The sequence below is a fragment of the Microcebus murinus genome, chromosome 4 (genome assembly GCF_040939455.1).
Source record: "Microcebus murinus isolate Inina chromosome 4, M.murinus_Inina_mat1.0, whole genome shotgun sequence".
In the NCBI taxonomy this organism is placed as follows: domain Eukaryota; kingdom Metazoa; phylum Chordata; class Mammalia; order Primates; family Cheirogaleidae; genus Microcebus; species Microcebus murinus.
The window spans coordinates 57753530-57775117 of NC_134107.1; the positions used below are offsets into that span (position 1 = coordinate 57753530).

Here is a 21588-nt window from a genome sequence, read left to right on the forward strand (position 1 = left end):
TGTCAGGAGATACACATATTTTAAATTTTCGTTGATCTTGCTAATTTGGTTTCCAAAAAAATTAACAGTTTGTATTGTTGCTTACATTGTTTAAAAGTGTCCATTTTGGCCGGGCGCGGTGGCTCACGCCTGTAATCCTAGCACTCTGGGAGGCCGAGGCGGGCGGATTGCTCAAGGTCAGGAGTTCGAAACCAGCCTGAGCAAGAGCAAGACCCCATCTCTACTATAAATAGAAACAAATTAATTGGCCAACTAATATATATACAAAAAAAAAAAATTAGCCGGGCATGGTGGCGCATGCCTGTAGTCCCAGCTACTTGGGAGGCTGAGGCAGGAGGATTGCTTGAGCCCAGGAGTTTGAGGTTGCTGTGAGCTAGGCTGACGCCATGGCACTCACTCTAGCCTGGGCAACAAAGCGAGACTCTGTCGCAAAAAAAAAAAAAAAAAAGTGTCCATTTTAGGCTGGGTATGGTGTCTCATACCTATAATCCTAGCACTCTGGGAGGCCGAGGTGGAAGGATTGCTTGAACTTGAGCTCAGGAGTTCAAGACCAGTCTGAGCAAGACTGAGACTTGTCTCTACTAAAAATAGAAAAATTAGCGAGGCATCATGGCACACGCCTGTAGTCCCAGCTACTCTGGAGGCTGAGACAGGAGCGTTGCTTGAGCCCAGGAGATGGAGGTCGCCGTGAGCTAAGATGATGCCATTGAACACTACCAAGGGCAACAGTGAAACTCTTGTCTCACACACGTGAAAAAAAAAACCTCCATATTGTTGAGCTTTTTCATCTTTGCTTAAATGATTGTGTAAATAAGGTATATTCTGGTTTGCACTACACTGATTTACTGGTAAGGGTGAATATCTTTCTCTATGTTTTTTGGCCATTTGAATCTTTCAGTGCTCTATTCATAATATTGGATCATTGTTTCTTTCTTAATTTATTTTTAAAGGGTGCTTTATATATTGTAGATATTAACTCTTTTGGTTGTATGGTAGTGTTTCATTTGAGCTAAAATAACATATCTAAATTCTACCACATAAATTTTAGAAGAAATAAAAACTATAAAACTGGTTTTTTGTACAGTGTGATCCCTGAACATAAGTAGCATATATAATCTGACATCAAATAATGTTCTCTTCCAGTGTTTGAAGGAAAAATAGCTTTGGTATGGGCAAATTCAGGAGGGCTTTTTCAAGTGTATTTTGGACTCTAGACAGTTTATGAACATAAACCTATGGCCAGGGTAAGGTGCTGCTCTAATGTTTGCTACAGATATTTCCACCAAGCCCTTTTGTTAATCATTTAATTTTGTTTATGGGTGGTGTCTTTCCTCATGTGCAAGTTTTTTTTTTATGATGTCAGAGTTATACTTTTCTCTTCAGCTTCTGGCTCTTACATAGTTTTAATTAGCAATGTCTTTTCCTATAGTCTAAGATTATAAAATGCTCTGACTTTTTCTGATGCCGTTGCTTCCTATTCCACAATAATATAATATCCCAACCTTTTAATTTAATATATTCAGTTTTTCTTAAATAGTTTTCCCTCATAGTGTATCACATTTTTGTTGCTGTTATTTATTTCTCATTTATGCTTTGTCCATATAAACTAAAAGAGAAATACAATCAGTGAAGAATTTTTTACCCCCAACTTTAGCAGGGAAACAAAAATTGTGAGAGTCACCAAGTAAGTACACACTGTTGCATTTCATTATCTTGTCTGCTAAAGCAGGGTTTTGGCTTTGAGAGGACTATATCCTGAGACTTACATATAAACACCTACATTCGTGGACTCTGCATGTGACTTCCCCCACCCCCATGTGGTCAGACTAAGAAACATTCATTAAATCATGGGCAAATCAATTTCTTGTTTCACAGTGATGTTATTAACTATCATTAACTCTCAATTACACACCAGTTTCTTGGTGGTTACTTAGGAATATTGAGAAATTTTACATCATAAGGTTTTCCATGAAGTAATAAGTTGAAGAATTAGTCGTAAGGTTGATTGTTGTATTAGGAGATACATAGGAAAATCTTCTATCCAAAGCTAATATATAACCATAGATAAAATTCATTTCTAATGTTATATTTCAAAAGGAATATAACTATTTTCACTTTTTTCATGAGCATCTTTGGAGTTTCTAAGGCCACTAAGACCATTCTCCCCGCCCCCCATAGCTTCCTTATGACTCCCACAACTAATAATCATAACTATAGCACATTTTCCTATCTTGACAGATTACCCTACCATTACCATATCACATGTAACATCACACTGAGAATGTCTCTCAAATGGTGGACTATTAGTAAGTCCTTTCAGTAAGCATAAAAAACCATTTGTATTTTATTTAAAATAAGGCAGATCTGGATGAAATAGGTATCTTTTCTTTTTTTTTTTTTTTTGGAGACAGTCTCACTTTGTTGCCCAGGCTAGAGTGAGTGCTGTGGCATCAGCCTATCTCACAGCAACCTCAAACTCCTGAGCTCAAGCAATCCTTCTGCCTCAGCCTCCCGAGTAGCTGGGACTACAGGCATGCGCCACCATGCCCAGCTAATTTTTTCTATATATATATTAGTTGGCCAATTAATTTATTTCTATTTATGGTAGAGGCGGGGTCTTGCTCTTTCTCAGGTTGGTTTCAAACTCCTGAGCTCAAACGATCCACCCACCTTGGCCTCCCAGAGAGCTAGGATTATAGGCATGAGCCACCACGCCCGGCCTTGAAATAGGTATCTTTCCACTGATAAATTACAATAGTTTGTAGTCAGGTCATTTTATAACAGTTCCTTTACAAATCACCTGAACTTTAAAATGCCTTATTTTTTTCTTTTGTAGATGACTGAATTACAGTACAGTGCTTTTTATATTGTTTCATGGATCTTCATCCTAGGCTGCTGAAAAGATGAGGGAAATTCGTGCTCATTCAGAACAGCTTTTCAAACATGCTTATCTATGTTTTTGTTTTGGAGGCAAGATGATATTAGGCCACTGAGAAAAAAAAATCCTACAGTTTGTGCTGTAAAATATTTCCTTTTAGGGAGTAATGTAATTTTAGTATTTCTTGGAGCTTGTACTAGTTACACTAATGGGTTGGGACTTTATTTTTTTTATTTTCATTTTTTTATTTTTTATTTTTTTTTGAGACAGAGTCTCTCTTTGTTGCCTAGGCTAGAGTGAGTGCCGTGGCATCAGCCTAGCTCATAGCACCCTCAAACTCCTGGGCTCAAGGAATCCTTCTGCCTCAGCCTCCCAAGTAGCTGGGACTACAGGCATGTGCCACCATGCCTGGCTAATTTTTTCTACATATATTAGTTGGCCAATTAATTTCTTTCTATTTATAGTAGAGATGGGTCTCCTCTTGCTCAGGCTGGTTTCGAACTCCTGACCTCTAGCAATACGCCCGCCTAGGCCTCCCAGATTGCTAGGATTACAGGCTTGAGCCACCGTTCCCGGCCATTTTTTTTTTTTTTTATAAACACAAAATCTTTACTGACTGACTTATGAAAACAAGTCTCCCTCCCTCCCTCCCCTCCCTCTCCTCCTGTGTCCCTCCCTCCTTCTTTCCTTCCTGGGTTGGGACTTTAAAAGAAGTCTTAATCCTGTCCCAGAGCTGAGCTTTTTAAAGGTAAAACAATTTCATTGATACATTGTTATTTTATTTTTAATGATGTTAGGACAGTTATTAAATAATTTATCCATTCAGTAGTCACCCTTACTGATTTATGTTGTATCGATTGTCTTGGTATAAATTTGTTCTTTTTTGGTTGTAATCTCAAAGCACTTCCCATGCAATATTTTTGACCTCCAAGTATTATACATTTAAAGCAATTTTCCTTGTAAACTATGTCTTTGTCAAGGTGCAGTTGATATGTTAAAAGGAATTTCAGATCCTCTTAATTGCTAGTAACTTTTTGGGGTAGGTTGGAGGATGGAATGGTTTTGTTTTGTTTTTTTTAATGCCAGTAACTCATTCACTATATTGTCCCTGTTTTATACCTTTAAAATTACTGCCTTAAGCAAGATTCAATATTACAAGTATCTGCAGTGAGTTTCCTCCTGGTCATTAATCTGTCCAATCTGGTTCATGCTGAAACTTGAGTCTGTTTAGTAACCTCATCACAAGACATTTAGCTTTTTGTAAAACAAGTTTGTATAGCTAAAGCAGTTTTCATGAGATGGTATGATTGAAAATGTTACCTTTTGCTATTCAAAGAAGATATATTGGATTTGGTTTTTTATAGTTTGGCCTGAATGTCATTGTGATTGGGTGAATTAAGTATTTCGATTTGCAAATATTTAAATTTAAGTATCATTTAATTTTTTAATTCTTTGAAAAGTTGTTTTACTATAGAGTGGCAGTTAAGAGTCCTGGTTGCATTCTTAGATGCACCTGGGTTTGAACCCCATTTTTACCATTTATAACATTTGTGACATTGACCTAATTACTAAGCTCTCAGTTTTCTCATCTGTATAATGGGAATAATAGCCTCTACTTCAGGCATATTAGCTAATATTTGATGAGTGTTTAGGATGTACCAGATTTCTTCTGAATGCTTTATATGTTTATTCACTTGATTTCTATGATAAATATCTAAGCTGTATTGTATTGTATGTATTGTTATCTCATGAAACATAGAGAGATTAAGTATTTTGCCTATGATACATATAATGTACTGAGCCCAGTGCTTGGCATATAGTTAGCATTTACCATATTAGCCCTTTTGCTGAAATGAGTGGTCACTGTGAAGTTTCCAAATGTATTATATTTTTAAGTAACTGACCTCTGGCACAACATTCAAAGGATCTTCTGTGGCACTTTTTCTTTCCTCTTGTCTCCATAGCTCTTGGTGCTGGACAGGCATCTTTGTTTGGGAACAGCCAACCTAAGATCGGAGGGCCTCTTGGTACAGGAGCCTTTGGGGCCCCTGGATTTAATACTACGACAGCCACTTTGGGCTTTGGAGCCCCCCAGGCCCCAGTAGGTAAGTCTCAGTCACTTTAGAAGGCTTTGCTTAGTTTATTCCTTGCTAACACTTAACTTGCTGACCTAATTTTCCACCCTACCCCATCCCGTCCCTACCAGAGCATTACATACATCTACATCATTAAATAATTCTGTAGTACAGAAGGGCTTAGTTCCTGACCCTCCTTGCTTTTCCCACTCTTAAGCCTACTCTCCCAAAGAAACCACTTTTGTTCCTGTTTTTAATTCATCTGGTATGTAATTAAGTTCATATTGCTAAATAATATGCTTATGTTGCTGTGTTTTGGTTTATTAAATCTAAGTAAATTTAACTTGTTATAGTAGATGAAAATTAAGCTTACTTATCACCTTTACCATCTTTATTCATTTCTACCAATATGACTTTGCTAAATTTACTCTATTTCATAAATTTAGTTTTATCTATTGAAGTGTTTTTTGTAATTCAATCATTTGAATATCGATTCTTTTTTTTTTGAGACAAAGTCTCACTCTTGCCCAGGCTAGAGTGCCGTGGCATCAGCCTAGCTCACAGCAACCTCAATCTCCTGGGCTCAGGAGATCCTTCTGCCTCAGCCTCCCAAATAGCTGAGACTACAGGCACGCACCACCATGCCCAGCTAATTTTATATGTGTGTGTGTGTGTATGCATGTATGTATTTTTTTTTAGTTAGCCAATTGATTTCTTTATATTTTAGTAGAGATGGGGTCTCGCTCTTGCTCAGGCTGATTTCAAACTCCTGACCTTGAGCGATCCGCCCGCGTCAGCCTCCCAGAGTGTTGGGATTACAGGCGTGAGCCACCATGCTGGGCTGAATACTGATTCTTTTTTTTTTTATTTAAAATTATTTATTTTTGCTCTTTTAAAAGCAAAAACATTCATGAATGTTGGGCATTCATGAATACTGATTCTTAATGTTGGCTATATTAGCCTACCAACCACATTTGTTATTATTTATTTCAAACTTAAGAAAATTAAATATCCTTACAAGGACTATTAAGATCAGGAAAAAAAAAAAAAGAAAATTAAATATCTTAAAGAAAACTGTTACACTGGAAATAAAAAAACTGGTATCACCTGACATAAATAGAGTATGGGATAGACATATGGATGGATAGATAGAAGAAAAAAGTTAGCTTCTGTACCATCAAATCTATCTCCTATACTATCATGATATATATGCCACATTTTGAGAAACTTTTGTAAATTTAAGTTCTGTACTTACATACTTTTTCTTTTCTTTTTTTTTGAGACAGAGTCTCGCTTTGTTGTCCAGGCTAGAGTGAGTGCCATGGCATCAGCCTAGCTCACAGCAACCTCAAACTCCTGGGCTCAAGCAATCCTACTGCCTCAGCCTTCCGAGTAGCTGGGACTACAGGCATTCGCCACCATACCTAGCTAATTTTTTCTATATACATCACTTGGCCAATTAATTTCTTTCTACTTATGGTAGAAACGGGGTCTCACTCTTGCTTAGGCTGGTTTCAAACTCCTGACCTGGAGCAATCCACCTCCCAGAGTGCTAGGATTATAGGTGTGAGCCACCGCGCTCAGCCTCATACTTTTTCTTATTCTGTCAACTAGGTCATAGTTTTTCTTGATAGTATAATGCCCTTCCATATCCTGCTATTTCCTTCATTTCTTTTTTTCCCATATTTCTATGTTGAGGAAGTTGATAAAATTTTCTATCCTGTAACTATTACTGTCTTCATTGGATAAAGAATAATTTAAAAATTCCAAATGAACACAAAATTTTATTGTAAATTATGAACACAGTGCCACCCAGCTGTTTTTGCTCTGGAATTTCTGATTCTTTTTTACCTTGCATTACCAGCCCCTATTGCCTTCCCTTTTTTTCAGACAGAGTCTTGCTCCGTCCTCCTGGGCTAGAGTGCAGTGGCATCAGTCTAGCTCACAGCAACCTCAAACTCCTGGGCTCAAGTGATGCTCCTGCCTCAGCCTCCGAAGTGGCTGGGACCACAGGCACATACCACCACACCTGGCTAATTTTTTCTATTTTTAGTAGAGACAGGGTCTCACTCTTGCTCAGTTAGACTGGTCTCAAACTCCTGACCTCAAGTGATACTCCCGCCTTGGCCTCCACAGTGCTAGGATTACAGGCATGAGCCACCACGCCTGGCCTGCATATAACTTTTAACTCCCCCAGAAAAGCCTACTGTTGACCCAAAGCTTACTGCTAACATTAATACTCAGTTAATACATATCTTATATATTATATGTGGTATATACTGTATTCTTATAATAAAGTAAGCTAGAGAAAAGAGTTACTAAGAAAATCAGGCTAGGCATGGTGGCTCATACCTGTAATCCCAGCACTTTGGTCAGCCAAGGCAGGAGGATTGCTTGAGGCCAAGAGTTCAAGTCCAGCTTGGTCAACATAGTGAGACCCTGTCTCTACAAAAAAATTTTGAAAATTAGCCAGGCATGGTAGTGCATGCCTGTAGTCCTAGCTACTTATGAGGCTAAGGCAAGAGGATCGTTTAAGCCGAGGAGTTTAAGGTTGCAGTGAGCTATGATCATGCCACTGCACTCAGGCTTGGGTGACAGAGTGAGACCTTGTCTCAAAAAATTAAAAAAGAAAGAAAAAGAAGAAAATCATGAGGAGGAGTAGAGGGTTATGTCTTGCTTTCTTGGGTGGCAGATGTAGAAGAAAATCTGTGTATGAGTTGACCCACTGTAGTTTAAACCTATGTTGTTCAAGGGTCAAGTGTAATCTGCTTTGACAGTACTCTGTAATCTGCTTTGAGATATAGTTTCCTTTTTCCTGCTTTGACACTCCTCTGTCCACTTCTTTCCCCTAGAATTTGTTATATTTTCTCATTTCTTCATTTTTCTACCTCTCCATTCTTGGTCATTGTGGGTTTATATAGATACATTTTAATTTTTTTTAGCTGTAGATTTTTTTTTTTTTGAGACAGTCTCGCTTGTTGCCCAGGCTAGAGTGAGTGCCGTGGCGTCAGCCTAGCTCACAGCAACCTCAAACTCCTGGGCTCAAGCAATCCTGCTGCCTCAGCCTCCCGAGTAGCTGGGACTACAGGCATGCGCCACCATGCCCGGCTAATTTTATATATATATTAGTTGGCCAATTAATTTCTTTCTATTTATAGTAGAGACGGGGTCTCGCTCTTGCTCAGGCTGGTTTCGAACTCCTGACCTCGAGCAATCCGCCCGCCTCAGCCTCCCAGAGTGCTAGGATTACAGGCGTTAGCTGTAGATTTTAATGAGGTCTTTGGAGAGAGACGGTAAATTGGAATTCAAATTGATCTCTGTATGAATTTTACTCACAGCTTTATCATTAAAGATGATATTTTAATTTTATTTCTTTTCCTTATTGCTTGTTGCTTTTAATGGAGATAGCATAAACATCATAACTTGCCATTTTTACTTGGATAGCTTCTTTTTCCAAAGCCAATTAATCTTGTTTCTGACATAAGAATTTAATATTAAAGTTGTATACATTAATGTACACTTAAAAGTAATTGAATTTACTTTTAGAGTGTACATCTTTGCATCAGAATCTTAAAAATTACTAAGTTTAGGCCGGGTGCGGTGGCTCACGCCTGTAATCCTAACACTCTGGGAGGCCGAAGTGGGTGGTTCGCTCAAGGTCAAGGAGTTTGAGACCAGCCTGAGCAAGAGCAAGACCTGTCTCTACTATAAATAGAAACAAATTAATTGGCCATCTAAAAATATATAGAAAAAAATTAGCTGGGCATGGTGGTGCGTGCCTATAGTTCCAGCTACTTGGGAGACTGAGGCAGAAGAATTGCTTGAGCCCAGGAGTTTGAGGTTGATGTGAGCTAAGCTGACGCCATGGCACTCTAGCCCGGGCAACAGAGTGAGATTCTGTCTCAAAAAAAAATTTACTAAGTTAGAAGGTACTTATGAGTGTATGTTAGTCCAACCTTATAGTGGTCTTGAAAATACATGTCTTAAAAACCTCAGAGTAATTTCTTTACAGGGCAGTTCAGTCCATTGTTCTTTTCGGATAGTTTAGAAACCAAATTCTGTCTCCATAGAATTTCAACCCAGTGGTTCTACTTTTACCTAAAACTAGGCATAACAGTCTGTTATAATTTCTTTGTGGTAACCCATTATTATTGTTCCAGATAATGTAGTATCAGTTTCTTCTGTTTCATCAAAAGTTAACACAGAGAAGAGTTTGTATTTATACATAAAAGAATGAAAACATGCTCACACACTTTCTTAATTATGTTTGTATTTGTTAAAGGAAGTTTTTACTTTTTTGAACAAGGCCAGGTAGGGTTTCCTATACTTGTTAAATGATGAGATCAACTGATATAATTCAGAGTTTTTGTTTTTCTTTTTTTAGACAGTCTCACTCTGTTGCCCCAAGTAGAGTGCCATGGTGTCAGCTTAGCTCACATCAACCTCAAATTACTGGGCTCAAGTGATCCTACTGCCTCAGCCTCCCGAGTAGCTGGGCCTACAGGCATGCGCCACCATGACCGGCTGATATTTCTGTATATATTTTTAGTTGGCCAATTAATTTCTTTCTATTTTTATAGTAGAGACGGGGTATCGCTCTTGCTTAGGCTGGTTTTGAACTCCTGACCTTGAGCGATCCACCCTCCTCGGCCTCCCAAAGTGCTAGGATTACAGGCGTGAGCCACCGCGCCCGGCCTAATTCAGAGTTTTTAAAATGAGTACTTGGCTGTCAGGTAACAAAATGACCAGTGAAGATTAGATTTTTCTGAAATTTTTCTTGCATCAGTTCCTATATGCTATTAATATGTAATAGTGTGTATCAGAAAACGCCCACTTTTCTGTATTTTTTGCCTCCCTATAGTCTTACATTGGGTTTGGGAATTTTCTGAATATAAATGATTGACTATATGCTCTTTAAATTGTTATCTCCTAGGTTTCAGATCCTGAATAAATTTGCATTGTCTTAAATATCAACATAACATTGTTTCAGCATATAATGAATACATGAATTTTAAGAAAGCTTTGTTTGACTTAGGTGAATCCATCTGTTTTTCATTAATTTAGCTATAACTGCCTATTCTGTTTTTGTTGTTGTTATCACTGCTTTTGTGCCCCTTCTCTCCCATTGTGAGAGTTTTCAAAGTGTTTTGATTATGGCGCTTCTTTTTTTTTTTTTTTTTGAGACAGAGTCTCACTCTGTTGCCCAGGCTAGAGTGAGTGCCGTGGCATCAGCCTAGCTGACAGCAACTTCAAACTCCTGGGCTCAAGCGATCCTTCTGCCTCAGCCTCCCAAGTAGCTGGGACTACAGGCATGCGCCACCATGCCCAGCTAATTTTTGTATATATATTTTTAGTTGGTCAATTAATTTCTTTCTATTTATAGTAGAGACGGGGGTCTCGCTCTTGCTCTTGCTCAGGTTAGTTTCGAACTCCTGGACTCAAACGATGCACCCTCCTGGCCCTCCCAGATGCCCAGGCTAGAGTGAGTGCCGTGGCGTCAGCCTGGCTCACAGCAACCTCAATCTCCGGGGCTCAGCGATCCTACTGCCTCAGCCTCCCAAGTAGCTGGGACTACAGGCATGCGCCACCATGCCCGGCTAATTTTTTGTATATATATTTTTAGTTGGTCAATTAATTTATTTCTATTTTTTGGTAGAGACGGGGTCTCGCTCAGGCTGGTTTCGAACTCCTGACCTTGAGCAATCCGCCCGCCTCGGCCTCCCAAAGTGCTAGGATTACAGGCGTGAGCCACCACGCCCGGCCCATGGCATTTCTTTAATGCAGATTATCTTATTTTGGCTTTACCCTTATTTCTGTGTTCATTAGGAAAAAAAGCAATATTTGAATTTCTAAAATGACTTTAGTGTGATTTGATTTTTATCACTATTTTTACAAAGGTTTATTTTAGCTTGCAAAGAGATTTCTTCATCAGTCAAGGTATATACTACAAGTGGTTTTGTTGTTTTCTTACTTTGTACAATTGTAGATCATGAATATAGTCTTCATCATTCCTTATGTCTGTTCCCTAAATTCTCTGATGTTGGAACAAATGTTCTTATACTTTGAGAGAAAATTAGACTAACTGGGTGATCTTTTATTCCTTTTAACTTATATTTAATTAAAATATGAATATTAAATGTAAATAATCTATATACAGAGATGCTGTAACAACCATTTTCATTGTGTGTGTGCTGCCATCCTCTATATCCTTGGTTATTCTGGAATTTTAACTTATTAAATCAAAGATACTTCTATATTTCTATAGTGAAACTAATTGTCATTATAAATTTTATTAAGTACATGACCCACCATGTTGATGTGTTGCAAATTTTACAAGTTTTAACTTAATGCTGAACACAGGTTGTTTCCAAATCTTGATTATTACAGGATGATGTGCAGTGAGTACTTCGAATATTTGTTTTCATTTTTCTTTTTGTCTTTTTTTATTATTCTTTTATAGCATCTTGAGGTCTGGAGGGAATATTTCTTTATTTTTTTTCTAGTTCAATAAAGGCCTTGAGTTAAATTTCCATGATTGAACTTATTTGGTCAAAAAATACAAAACCAGTACTTGGCTCTGTGTACTGTTATATTGTTTTCTTTAGGCATATTAAACCCATCTGTAATATTTCTAGAGGTCAGAGACTATAAATTTTTTTTTTACAGTTGTGCTAATGATAGTGAGGTAGATATAAAATATTTCTTTAAGTTTAACTTTTCGTTTCTTTGATTAGTAGTGACGGTGAACACCTTTTAAGTGAATTTACATGTGTATTGTCTCTTATTAAATGCCTCTTCATATATTTGACCCGTTAGCTTATTTGATTCTCGATTTTCTTCATTGTTTGCTCCACTTTCCCACCCCACCCCCAATGGTGCCATGGAGTGAAAGAGTTTTAAAGAGCACCTCTCCAAAAACAATGTGTAGTTCTCTGCTAGAAATACATTGGATCCTTAGACTCAGGTTTTTTTCTTTTTCTTTTTCTTTTTAAAGCTCTGACAGATCCAAATGCTTCTGCTGCCCAGCAGGCTGTTCTCCAACAGCACATCAATAGTCTAACATACTCACCTTTTGGAGACTCACCTCTCTTCCGGAATCCAATGTCAGACCCTAAGAAGAAAGAAGAGGTAAAACTTCAGAATGCTTTTGTAAAATATCTTCTCAGAAAAAAAAAACTAAACATGCAGGTTGTAACTTCTTGCCTGTATGAATTAAGTGATTAAGCAAAGCTAGGTCTAATTTTTTAAAGACATTATTTCAGTAGGCTGGGATAAATTATTTTTGCTGTATCTGGAAGACAGCATGGCAAATAATGAAATGAACACTAGACTGAAGATCAGGGCAGGCTGAGGGTTTTCAACAGCCCAGAAATAAGGCAGATATTATGGTTCTTACTTTACAGTTAAGCAAACTAATGCTCAGAGAGGCTGACTTTCCTCAAATCATAATGTTCTTAAGTGGTAAAGTAAAAATTGTACCCTGTGGTTTCTACAGGGTATCTTATCTTAATCTCTTATAACTCTAGTGGCAAAGAAATGATCTTTTGTTTTCCTGTGGTATGCTGTTAAAAATACACTCTTTGGCCGGGTGCGGTGGCTCATGCCTGTAATCCTAGCACTGTGGGAGGCTGAGGCGGGCGGATTACTTGAGGTCAGGAGTTCGAAACCAGCCTGAGCAAGAGCAAAACTCTGTCTCTACTATAAATAGAAAGAAATTAATTGGCCAACTAATATATATAGAAATAATTAGCCGGGCATGGTGGCACATGCCTGTAGTCCCAGCTACTTGGGAGGCTGAGGCAGAAAAATTGCTTGAGCCCAGGAGTTTGAGGTTGCTGTGAGCTAGGCTGACGCCATGGCACTCACTGTAGCCTAGGCAAGAGACTCTGTCTAAAAAAAAAAAATACACTCTTTGGTCTGTTTGATCCTTATGTCACCACACAATCACAGTCTGTGAGACATTTGGAAAGTCACTTTGCCTCTCTGAATCTGTTCAGCCATAAAATGTGAATAGTAACACTGTTCAGTTTTGAAGATTAAATGAAATAATGTATACCTGGCCCATATTTGGCCATTCAATATACAGAAATTATTATTCAATCATTTATCCCTTAGCTGTTTTTCTTGTTTTCTTTTTCTTTGTTTACTTTGTTTTATTTTTTCGTAGTCTTGCTTCATTGCCTAGGCTGGAGTGCAGTGGGGCAGTCTTAGGTCACTGCAACCTCAAACTTCTGGGCTCAAGAAATCTTCCTCTCTCTATCTCCTGAGTAGCTGGACTATAGGCAGGCACCACTATGCCCAGTTAATTAAAAAAAATTTTTTTAATAGAGATAGAGTTTCACTATATTGCCTAGTCTGGTCTTGAGCTCCTAGTCTCAAGCGATTCTTCCACCTGGGCCTCCCAAAGTGCTGGGATTATAGGCATGAGCCACAGAGCCCAGCGTGTTTTCTTTTGTTTTTTGAAGACTATATTGAAAAACAAAAACAAAAAAAAACAGACGTGACCTTGCTATGTTGCCCTTGCTGGCTTGAATTCCTGGGCTCAAGCGATCCTCCCACCTCAGCCTCTTGAGTAACTGGGACAACAGGTGCAGTGGAGTGGCCCAGTAGCTGATTCTTAAGTTAATCTAGTAAGCCATATATAAGAAACAAAATATGAATATGAAAGTACTTTTTAAAGTGCTGTGTAAATATAAGTTGTGATTAGAGGAAAATTACATGTTATTCATGCAGCCTAATTTTAGGTGCCTGAACATGTGCTAGGCACTGTGTTTAGTTCTGAGGATACAAAATGAAAATAAACAACTTACTCTCTAAGAGCTTTTTATCCAGTGAGAAAGATTAGACCTGTAAGAATTTAAATTACTCTAGCTCAGTATAATATATGCAATAATAGAAGAGCCCATCAGCTGATGAGTGGATAAACAAAATGTTGTATGTCTGTGTGATGGAATATCATTCAGCTATAAAAGGGAATGAAGTACCGATACATGCTGCAAACTGGATGAACCTTGAAAACATGCTAAGTGAAAGAAGCCAGCCACATGATTCCATTTATATAACATTCCCAGAATAGGCAAATCCATGGAAAAAGAAAGCAGATTCATGGTTGCAAACGGATGAGGGAAGGACTTCAGGAGGAATAGGTTTTTGTTTTTGAAGTGATGGAAGTGTTCTGAAGTTAGATAGTGGTTGGTTGTACAACCTTGTAAATATATTAAAAATCACTGAAATATATGTGTTAAAGTGGTAAATTCTATGTTATGTGAGTTTTATCTTAATTAAAAATATAACAGGGAAGAGCACAGATGCTTGGGTGAATTTGTTATTGCTTTATTTTCAGAGTAGCTAACATTTAATTTTGTTGGATGATATGTAGAAATTGGCAAGTCTAGATCAGGCATACCAAGAAAAGGCATAGAATTGTGAAAAATCACAAAAATCTGGGAAGAACAATGATTCATTGTTACCGAAGTGTGAACAGTCCGTGCACTGGGAAGAGGAGATATTGTGACAGGCTATATATCCTGGACATTGTTATTTGAAGTGATTATATAATTTAACATATACTATCAGTAAGTGAAGTATCCCAAGAATGGAAAAATAAGCACCACATGTACTCACCAGGAAATTGGTATTAACTGATCAACACGTAAGTGGACATATAGGAATAACATCTATTGGGTGTCGGGCAGGGGATGGGTATATACATACATAATGAGTGTGCTCTAACTGGGGGATGGACACGCTTGAAGCTCTGACTTGAGGGAGGGACGAGGGCAAGGGCAATATAAGTAACCTTAAAATTGTATCCCCATAATATGCTGAAAATAAATAAATAAACAAACAAACTATTCAGGAACAAAATATGGAACATGCTGAAGATACTTTAGAAACATAGTAGAGGTACCATCTATACCAACCTGAAATCTTAATTTAGTTGTGTCTCCACTTGTAGTTTCCTTAAGAATCAGGAAAAGTAACTTTATTTTTATTCCCAGTACATAGTGTTTGACTCATGATTATTGTTAATGTTTACTAAAAGATAGATAAATATAAATTAATAACTGTCTTTTCAGAGATATTTAGATTACGTAGAAATTGGATGTTAATTCATCGCTGGGGCTGTTTTTCTTAAAACATGAGATTTTTTATTTAATTGAAAAATGATGTCTATTTCTTAGGATTTTTGTGGTATCATTTTTTTCTTAACATTTTTTCTTAATGTTGTTTTCATTGTTTTGCAAAGCAAAACTGTTGCAAGCTACATTCTCTTTCATAGAATGAAGATAATGGACAAAGTATATTAATAATATCCTGTGTTAGTACATTTTAATTTACAAAACACTTTTCAAACTCAGTATCTGAATTGCATTTTAAAAGATGTCAAACAAATCTGTTGAAATGGGGGCTAGAAAGATGAGTAAAAATCAATTATAGAGAAATACATTGCTGAGCATCCCAAATCTGAAATCAAAAATTTTAAATCTTGAGCTCAAAGGAAGTGCCCATTGGGCCATTTTGGATTTTTGCATTTGGAATGCTAACTGGTGAGTATAATTGCATATATTTCAAAGTCTGAAAGTCCAAAATCTGAAACACATCTGTTCTCAAGCATTTTTGGATAAGGGCTACTCATACTGTACAAAGTTGGGTATAAACACTTTTGTTTTATGGGAGATGAGAGTTCAAGAGGTATCTAGAGGGTGAATAGCAGAAATGAGGTTTCAATTCTGGTCTTCTGATTTTTAAGGCCAGTGCCATACATTTCAGTTAAATTAGAACTGTCTTTGATGCTTTTCTTTTGTTTTTCAGAGATTGAAACCAACAAATCCTGCAGCCCAGAAGGCTCTTACTACACCTACTCATTATAAACTGACACCCCGCCCTGCCACTAGAGTCCGGCCAAAGGCATTACAAACAACTGGCACAGCCAAGTCACATCTCTTTGATGGGCTGGATGACGATGAACCATCCCTAGCCAATGGAGCATTCATGCCCAAGTGAGTTTATTTTTGTGAACATAATACAAAATATTAATAAACATATATATATATAATTATTTAAATGTATTACAAATGTAATGAATGCACTTTTTTTTTAATTTGAAAAGTGGGGAACATCACAGAGAAGAATAAAAAGGACCTAGGTAATCACTTCAGGGATAACCGTAGTTAACATAAATATTTTTTATAAATAAATAATAAGTATATTTTGATGAATATACATCTAGCTTACATATGCATGTTTTTGTTTTATTTAGAGAAATTAGTCCCTTTTTTAACAACTTAAAATAGTTAAACAGATTAAAAAGAATATTTTTTTTATATTACTACATAAGAATTACATATAGAACCAATATGGAACCACTAATAAAATAATTACACAGAAATAAATACAAGGAAGTATGTAGAAGAATTGTTGATAAACAGAAAATTATACTTAAGTGAGGCTTTAGAGCAGATATGCCATGGAATGTTGATATATGCATTGAAAAAAAAAACCTGAAGAAATCATATAGCAAACTCTTAAGGTTATTTATCATCAGGAGAAGAAATATTAGGGCATTTCATTTCTGGTTTTTGAACTCCCGACCTCGAGCATTTTTTTTTTTTTTTTTTTTTTTTTGAGACAGAGTCTCACTTTGTTGCCTAGGCTAGAGTGAGTGCCGTGGCGTCAGCCTAGCTCACAGCAACCTCAGACTCCTGGGCTCAAGCGATCCTTCTGTCTCAGCCTCCCAAGTAGCTGGGACTACAGGCATGCGCCACCATGCCCGGCTAATTTTTTCTATATATATTAGTTGGCCAATTAGTTTCTTTCTATTTATAGTAGAGACGGGGTCTCGCTCTTGCTCAGGCTGGTTTTGAACTCCCGACCTCGAGCAATCCGCCCGCCTCGGCCTCCCAGAGAGCTAGGATTACAGGCGTGAGCCACCGCGCCCGGCCCGGGCATTTCATTTCTGGATTGTTTAATTTTCTAGATACATAGCTAGCAGACAGACATACAGGCTGTTTTAAACAACATGTACTTTTCTAATTAGAGAAGAGGTTTTGGGGTTTTTTTTAAGCTTTGGAGAACAAATGGGAATTCATCACTCTCAGTTCTTTTCGAGTGTTAATAAATTGAAAACATGCTCCTTTAAGAATATGGCATACTGCTTCTTCACAAAAGAGAAGTTTTACACATTTCTTAGAATATCGGTAAATTATTTTGAAGGCAGGGACTATGTTATTCATGTCTGTCCTAGCATTTTGCACACTGTTTTGCACAGAGTATGTGAAGGGGGCTTGGATATACCAGTTCAACCATCAGGTCAGTAACTCTCAGGGCAGTTTTACGGATTTAGGATTTGCAAGCATGCTATACAAATAGAAAGGATAAGGGTAGGGGGGATGCATTTTGCTAATTAATATCACATGACCTCCTTGACTTCTGTGGTGTTGCTGGCTACAGTCCTAATATATCAGAAGCATTTTACACAGTTGATCTCTTCCCTCCTTGATTGACTTTCTTTTTTTTTTTTTGAGATAGAGTCTCACTCTGTTGTCTGGGCTACAGTGCCATGGCGTCAGCCTAGCTCACAGCAACCTCAAACTCATGGGCTCAAGCAATTGTCTCTGCCTCAGCCTCCAAAGTAGCTGGGACTACGGGCATGTGCCACCATGCCTGGCTAATTTTTTCTGTATATTTTAAGTTATTTGACTAATTTATTTCTAATTTTAGTATAGACAGAGTCACACTTTTGCACAGGCTGGTCTCGAACTCTTGAGCGCAAGCTCTCACCTGGGTCTCCCAGAGTGCTAGGATTACAGGTATGAGACACCATGCCCAGCCCTGTCCTCCTTTTATTAGCACTCTCCACCTTCTTATCTTCTTTTTTTCCCCTTTTTATCCTAGCACTTTTCATCTTCTAATATATAATTTATATCTTTTTATTTTTGTTTTCTCCCTCTAGGAGACAAGCTCTATATAGGTAGGGAGTTTTATTTTTTTCTGTCATTTAAAATACTCAGAACAGTTCCCGTGACATAGTAAGTGAATGTTGAACATATGAACGGATCTTAAGAAGCATAAATGGAGCTAAATACTAATAGAGAATCTCCTAGCTCTACTCTTGTAACCTCCTCATGGGAGGAACTGGCTTAAAAATAATGATCGTGTATGTAGCTTCACGACATGATATAGGAATTAAAGTCTTTCAACTTTCTGCTGCAGCTTTTCATTATTGAGTTGTTAACATCTAGAATTTAGTATTAACTGTATGTAGACATCTAAAGGAAATGGCACATACCTCTATTCTCTTCCTGAATTTAAGCCTTGGACCGCCACGTTACGGCTCATCAAATTGTTGGCATATTATGTCACAAATAGTAAAGGATTCATGAGGAATTTTATCAATATGACAAAAATTGGTGATTTGGTCAAGTCTCTGAAATTTTAGACTTGCTTTAATGGTCCAACAAAATGTTAGTGTATAGATGTTCTTTATGTACTTGAAAAAAATATGTACTCTGTAGTGGTTGGATATGGTGCTCTTAAATTAGGTTTAAGTCTGCTAATCATTTAGGACTTCTATATACATACTGATTTTGTTTGGGTATTTTATCTTCTTTATTTCTTTAACTTATAGTATCACAGAAAAACATCTATAATCTTCCTAAATTTATCCATTTTAATATTTAACAACTTTTATACATGTGTTCCTGAATGACGGACCTCAGGAGTTTGAGGTTGCTGTGAGCTAGACTGATGCTACGACACTCTAGCTCGGGCAAGGTTTCCTATTGTATGGAAACCTGAAGTTTTAGCTATTTGTGATCATTTGCATCATTAGATACCTGAGTTTATTTTTATTTATTTTTTATTTCAGCATACTATGGGGCTACAAATGTTTAGGTTACATATATGTTGCCTTTGCCCCTCCCGAGTCAGAGCCTCAAGTGTGTGCATTCCCCAGACAGTACTCAACTGCACCCATTACGTGTGAATATATCCATCCCCACCTCTCTTCCCCCCCAATATCTGAGTTTTTTATTCTCTAACTTTCTTGTCATCTTTTTTAAAAACTCTTTCTCAGCTAGGTGGGGTGGGTTACACCTATAATCCTAGCTCATGGAGAGGCCAAGGCAGGAGGATTACTTTAGCTCTGGAGTTTGAGACCACCCTGAACAAGAGTGAGACCCCATCTCTACTAAAAATAGAAAAAATTAACGGGATGTGGTGGTGTGTGCTTGTAGTCCCAGCTAGTGGGAGGCTGAGGCAGGAGAATCACTTAAGCCTAGGAGTTTGAGGTTGCAGTGAGCTGTGATGATGCCACTGCACTCTAGCCAGAGTGACAAGGTGAGACTCTTATCTCCAAAAAAAAGTTTAAAAATTAAGTAAAATTTTCTCAGTTAACTATCTATTCACCTGTTTTCTTCAAGACAGCATGCTGAATTCTATGGAAGAAGCAATCATATTAATAAATCTTGACTGCCAAAAAAAAAAAAAACCAGAAAGTATTTATTTATTTAAACTAAGAGGAAGAAAGAGAAAGCATTTAAAGAGAAAGACTTGCATAGAAATAATTGAAGTACAAGCATAGTGTGGAGTGAACTAAGCATCTGGATAAAATGCTCAAGGGGTTCAGAGAAGGACTTTCAAGGGGATTTCTTGTATTTTGTTTGTTTTGTTTTGTTTTTTTAATTAAGAAACAGGGTCTCATCTTTTGCCCAGATTGGTCTGAAAACTCCTGGCCTCAAGCAGTCCTCCTGCCTCAGCCTCCCAAAGTTGTGGGCTTACAAATGTGAGCCACTGTACCCTGTCTAGATTTCCCACTTTGATTTGAATGTGTTTAGCCTTGTTTCAAACACCAGAATGTAATATATTTTGGGCCTTATGTTATAAACTTCTAGGAAGAGTTTATAAATGAAACTTCTTAGATCATTTTTAGGTATACAAGAATTGAGCAGGCCGGGCGCGGTGGCTCACGCCTGTAATCCTAGCACTTTGGGAGGCCGAGGCGGGCGGATTGCTCAAGGTCAGGAGTTCGAAACCAGCCTGAGCGAGACCCCGTCTCTACCAAAAATAGAAAGAAATTAATTGACCAACTAAAAATATATATACAAAAAATTAGCCGGGCATGGTGGCGCATGCCTGTAGTCCCAGCTACTCGGGAGGCTGAGGCAGTAGGATCGCTGAGCCCAGGAGATTGAAGTTGCTGTGAGCCAGGCTGACGCCACGGCACTCACTCTAGCCTGGGCAACAAAGTGAGACTCTGTCTCAAAAAAAAAAAAAAAGAATTGAGCAGAAGTGTACTTTTGGACTTCTAAGATATGTCTGTGACATAACTATGCCTGAGTTATTTTTTTCTTTTGGTCCTTATAGAAAGAGCATTAAGAAGTTGGTTTTGAAGAACCTTAATAATAGCAATCTCTTTTCTCCTGTTAATCGTGATTCAGAAGATCTAGCCTCACCATCTGAATATCCAGAAAATGGAGAGAGGTAAACTGAATTCTATTTTTAGTTGTTCTTAGTAGAGAGCCCTACTGTTTTGAAGAGATTCTGAGGTTAGAATTTTATGAAAATTTATAAAGTTTGATGAATGTTATATAGAAGTACTGCAGCTTATTTGCACCTAGAGATTAAATCATATTTTCCTTCTTGAGTTCTTTAGACCTTAAACTTATTGGAGTTCTGACTTTGTTCTGCAGATCTATTTTGGTATCCATGTATAATATATTGTTTTGGATGTGGCTAATATGCATTTGACACCCTTTAAAATGAGGGATATTTTGTCTGTGATAATTATTAAATACTCATTGTAACAAATAAAAAAGTCAATATAGAGTATATAAAGGATGATGCAGAAGTGTATATACTAAGTGTTGATATTTTGATATATATTTTTCAACATTAGGAATTTTTTAATAATCATATTCATAAGATATACTGATATATTATAAAAATTATGCATGGATGATATATTTTGTAACCTAATTATTTTCTGTTGTTATAAATGCCTTTCCATATTTTTATGAATATATCTGCCTTCTCTTTTATTTATTTATTTTTGAGACACGGTCTTGCACTATTGACCAGCTAAAATGCAGTGGTGTCCTCATGGCTCTCTGCAACATCAGACTCCTGGGCTGACATGATCCTTGTGCCTCAGCCTCCCAAGTAGCTGAGACTACAGGCACATCCCACCATACACTGATAATTAAAAAAAATTTTTTTAGAGATGGGATCTTGTTCTGTTGCTCTCAGAGCAAGACTCCTGGCCTCAAGCGACCCTCTCATCCCAGCAACCCAAAGTGCTAGGATTATAGGCAAGAGCCGCTGTGCCCAGCCTGCCTCTTTTTTAGTGATGATTGCATAGTCATTTTGAATGTAAGATGACTCAACCAATGCTCTGTTAGTGGACATCCAGATTATTTGGTATTATTTTATTCAAAATGATGCATCAATAACAAATCCTTGTATATACACCTTGACACTCCTGTATTTTTCTGTTTGTATAAAATTCTAGTTTGATTTTTTTCATTAACAAAGCATTCTGTAATACCTCGGTGATTGTAATATTAAAAATCTAAATTTTTTTACATTTTTAAATCTTGTTATTAACCACCAAGCATATCAATATCCCACATAGCA

At 37.4% G+C, this 21588-nt stretch overlaps 1 protein-coding gene across 3 annotated transcripts in view; it reads left to right on the top strand.

Moving 5' to 3' along the window:
• The window catches only part of NUP98 (nucleoporin 98 and 96 precursor), a 107425-nt gene that overhangs the window by 34048 nt on the left and 51789 nt on the right, over nucleotides 1–21588 (top strand). For all 3 annotated transcript variants that reach the window (XM_012744996.2, XM_012744997.2, XM_012744998.2), the window contains exons 12-15: nucleotides 4843–4983; nucleotides 11948–12081; nucleotides 15769–15956; nucleotides 20320–20436. In XM_012744996.2, the coding sequence (XP_012600450.1) occupies nucleotides 4843–4983; nucleotides 11948–12081; nucleotides 15769–15956; nucleotides 20320–20436 (580 nt within the window). The remainder of the gene's footprint in view (nucleotides 1–4842; nucleotides 4984–11947; nucleotides 12082–15768; nucleotides 15957–20319; nucleotides 20437–21588) is intronic.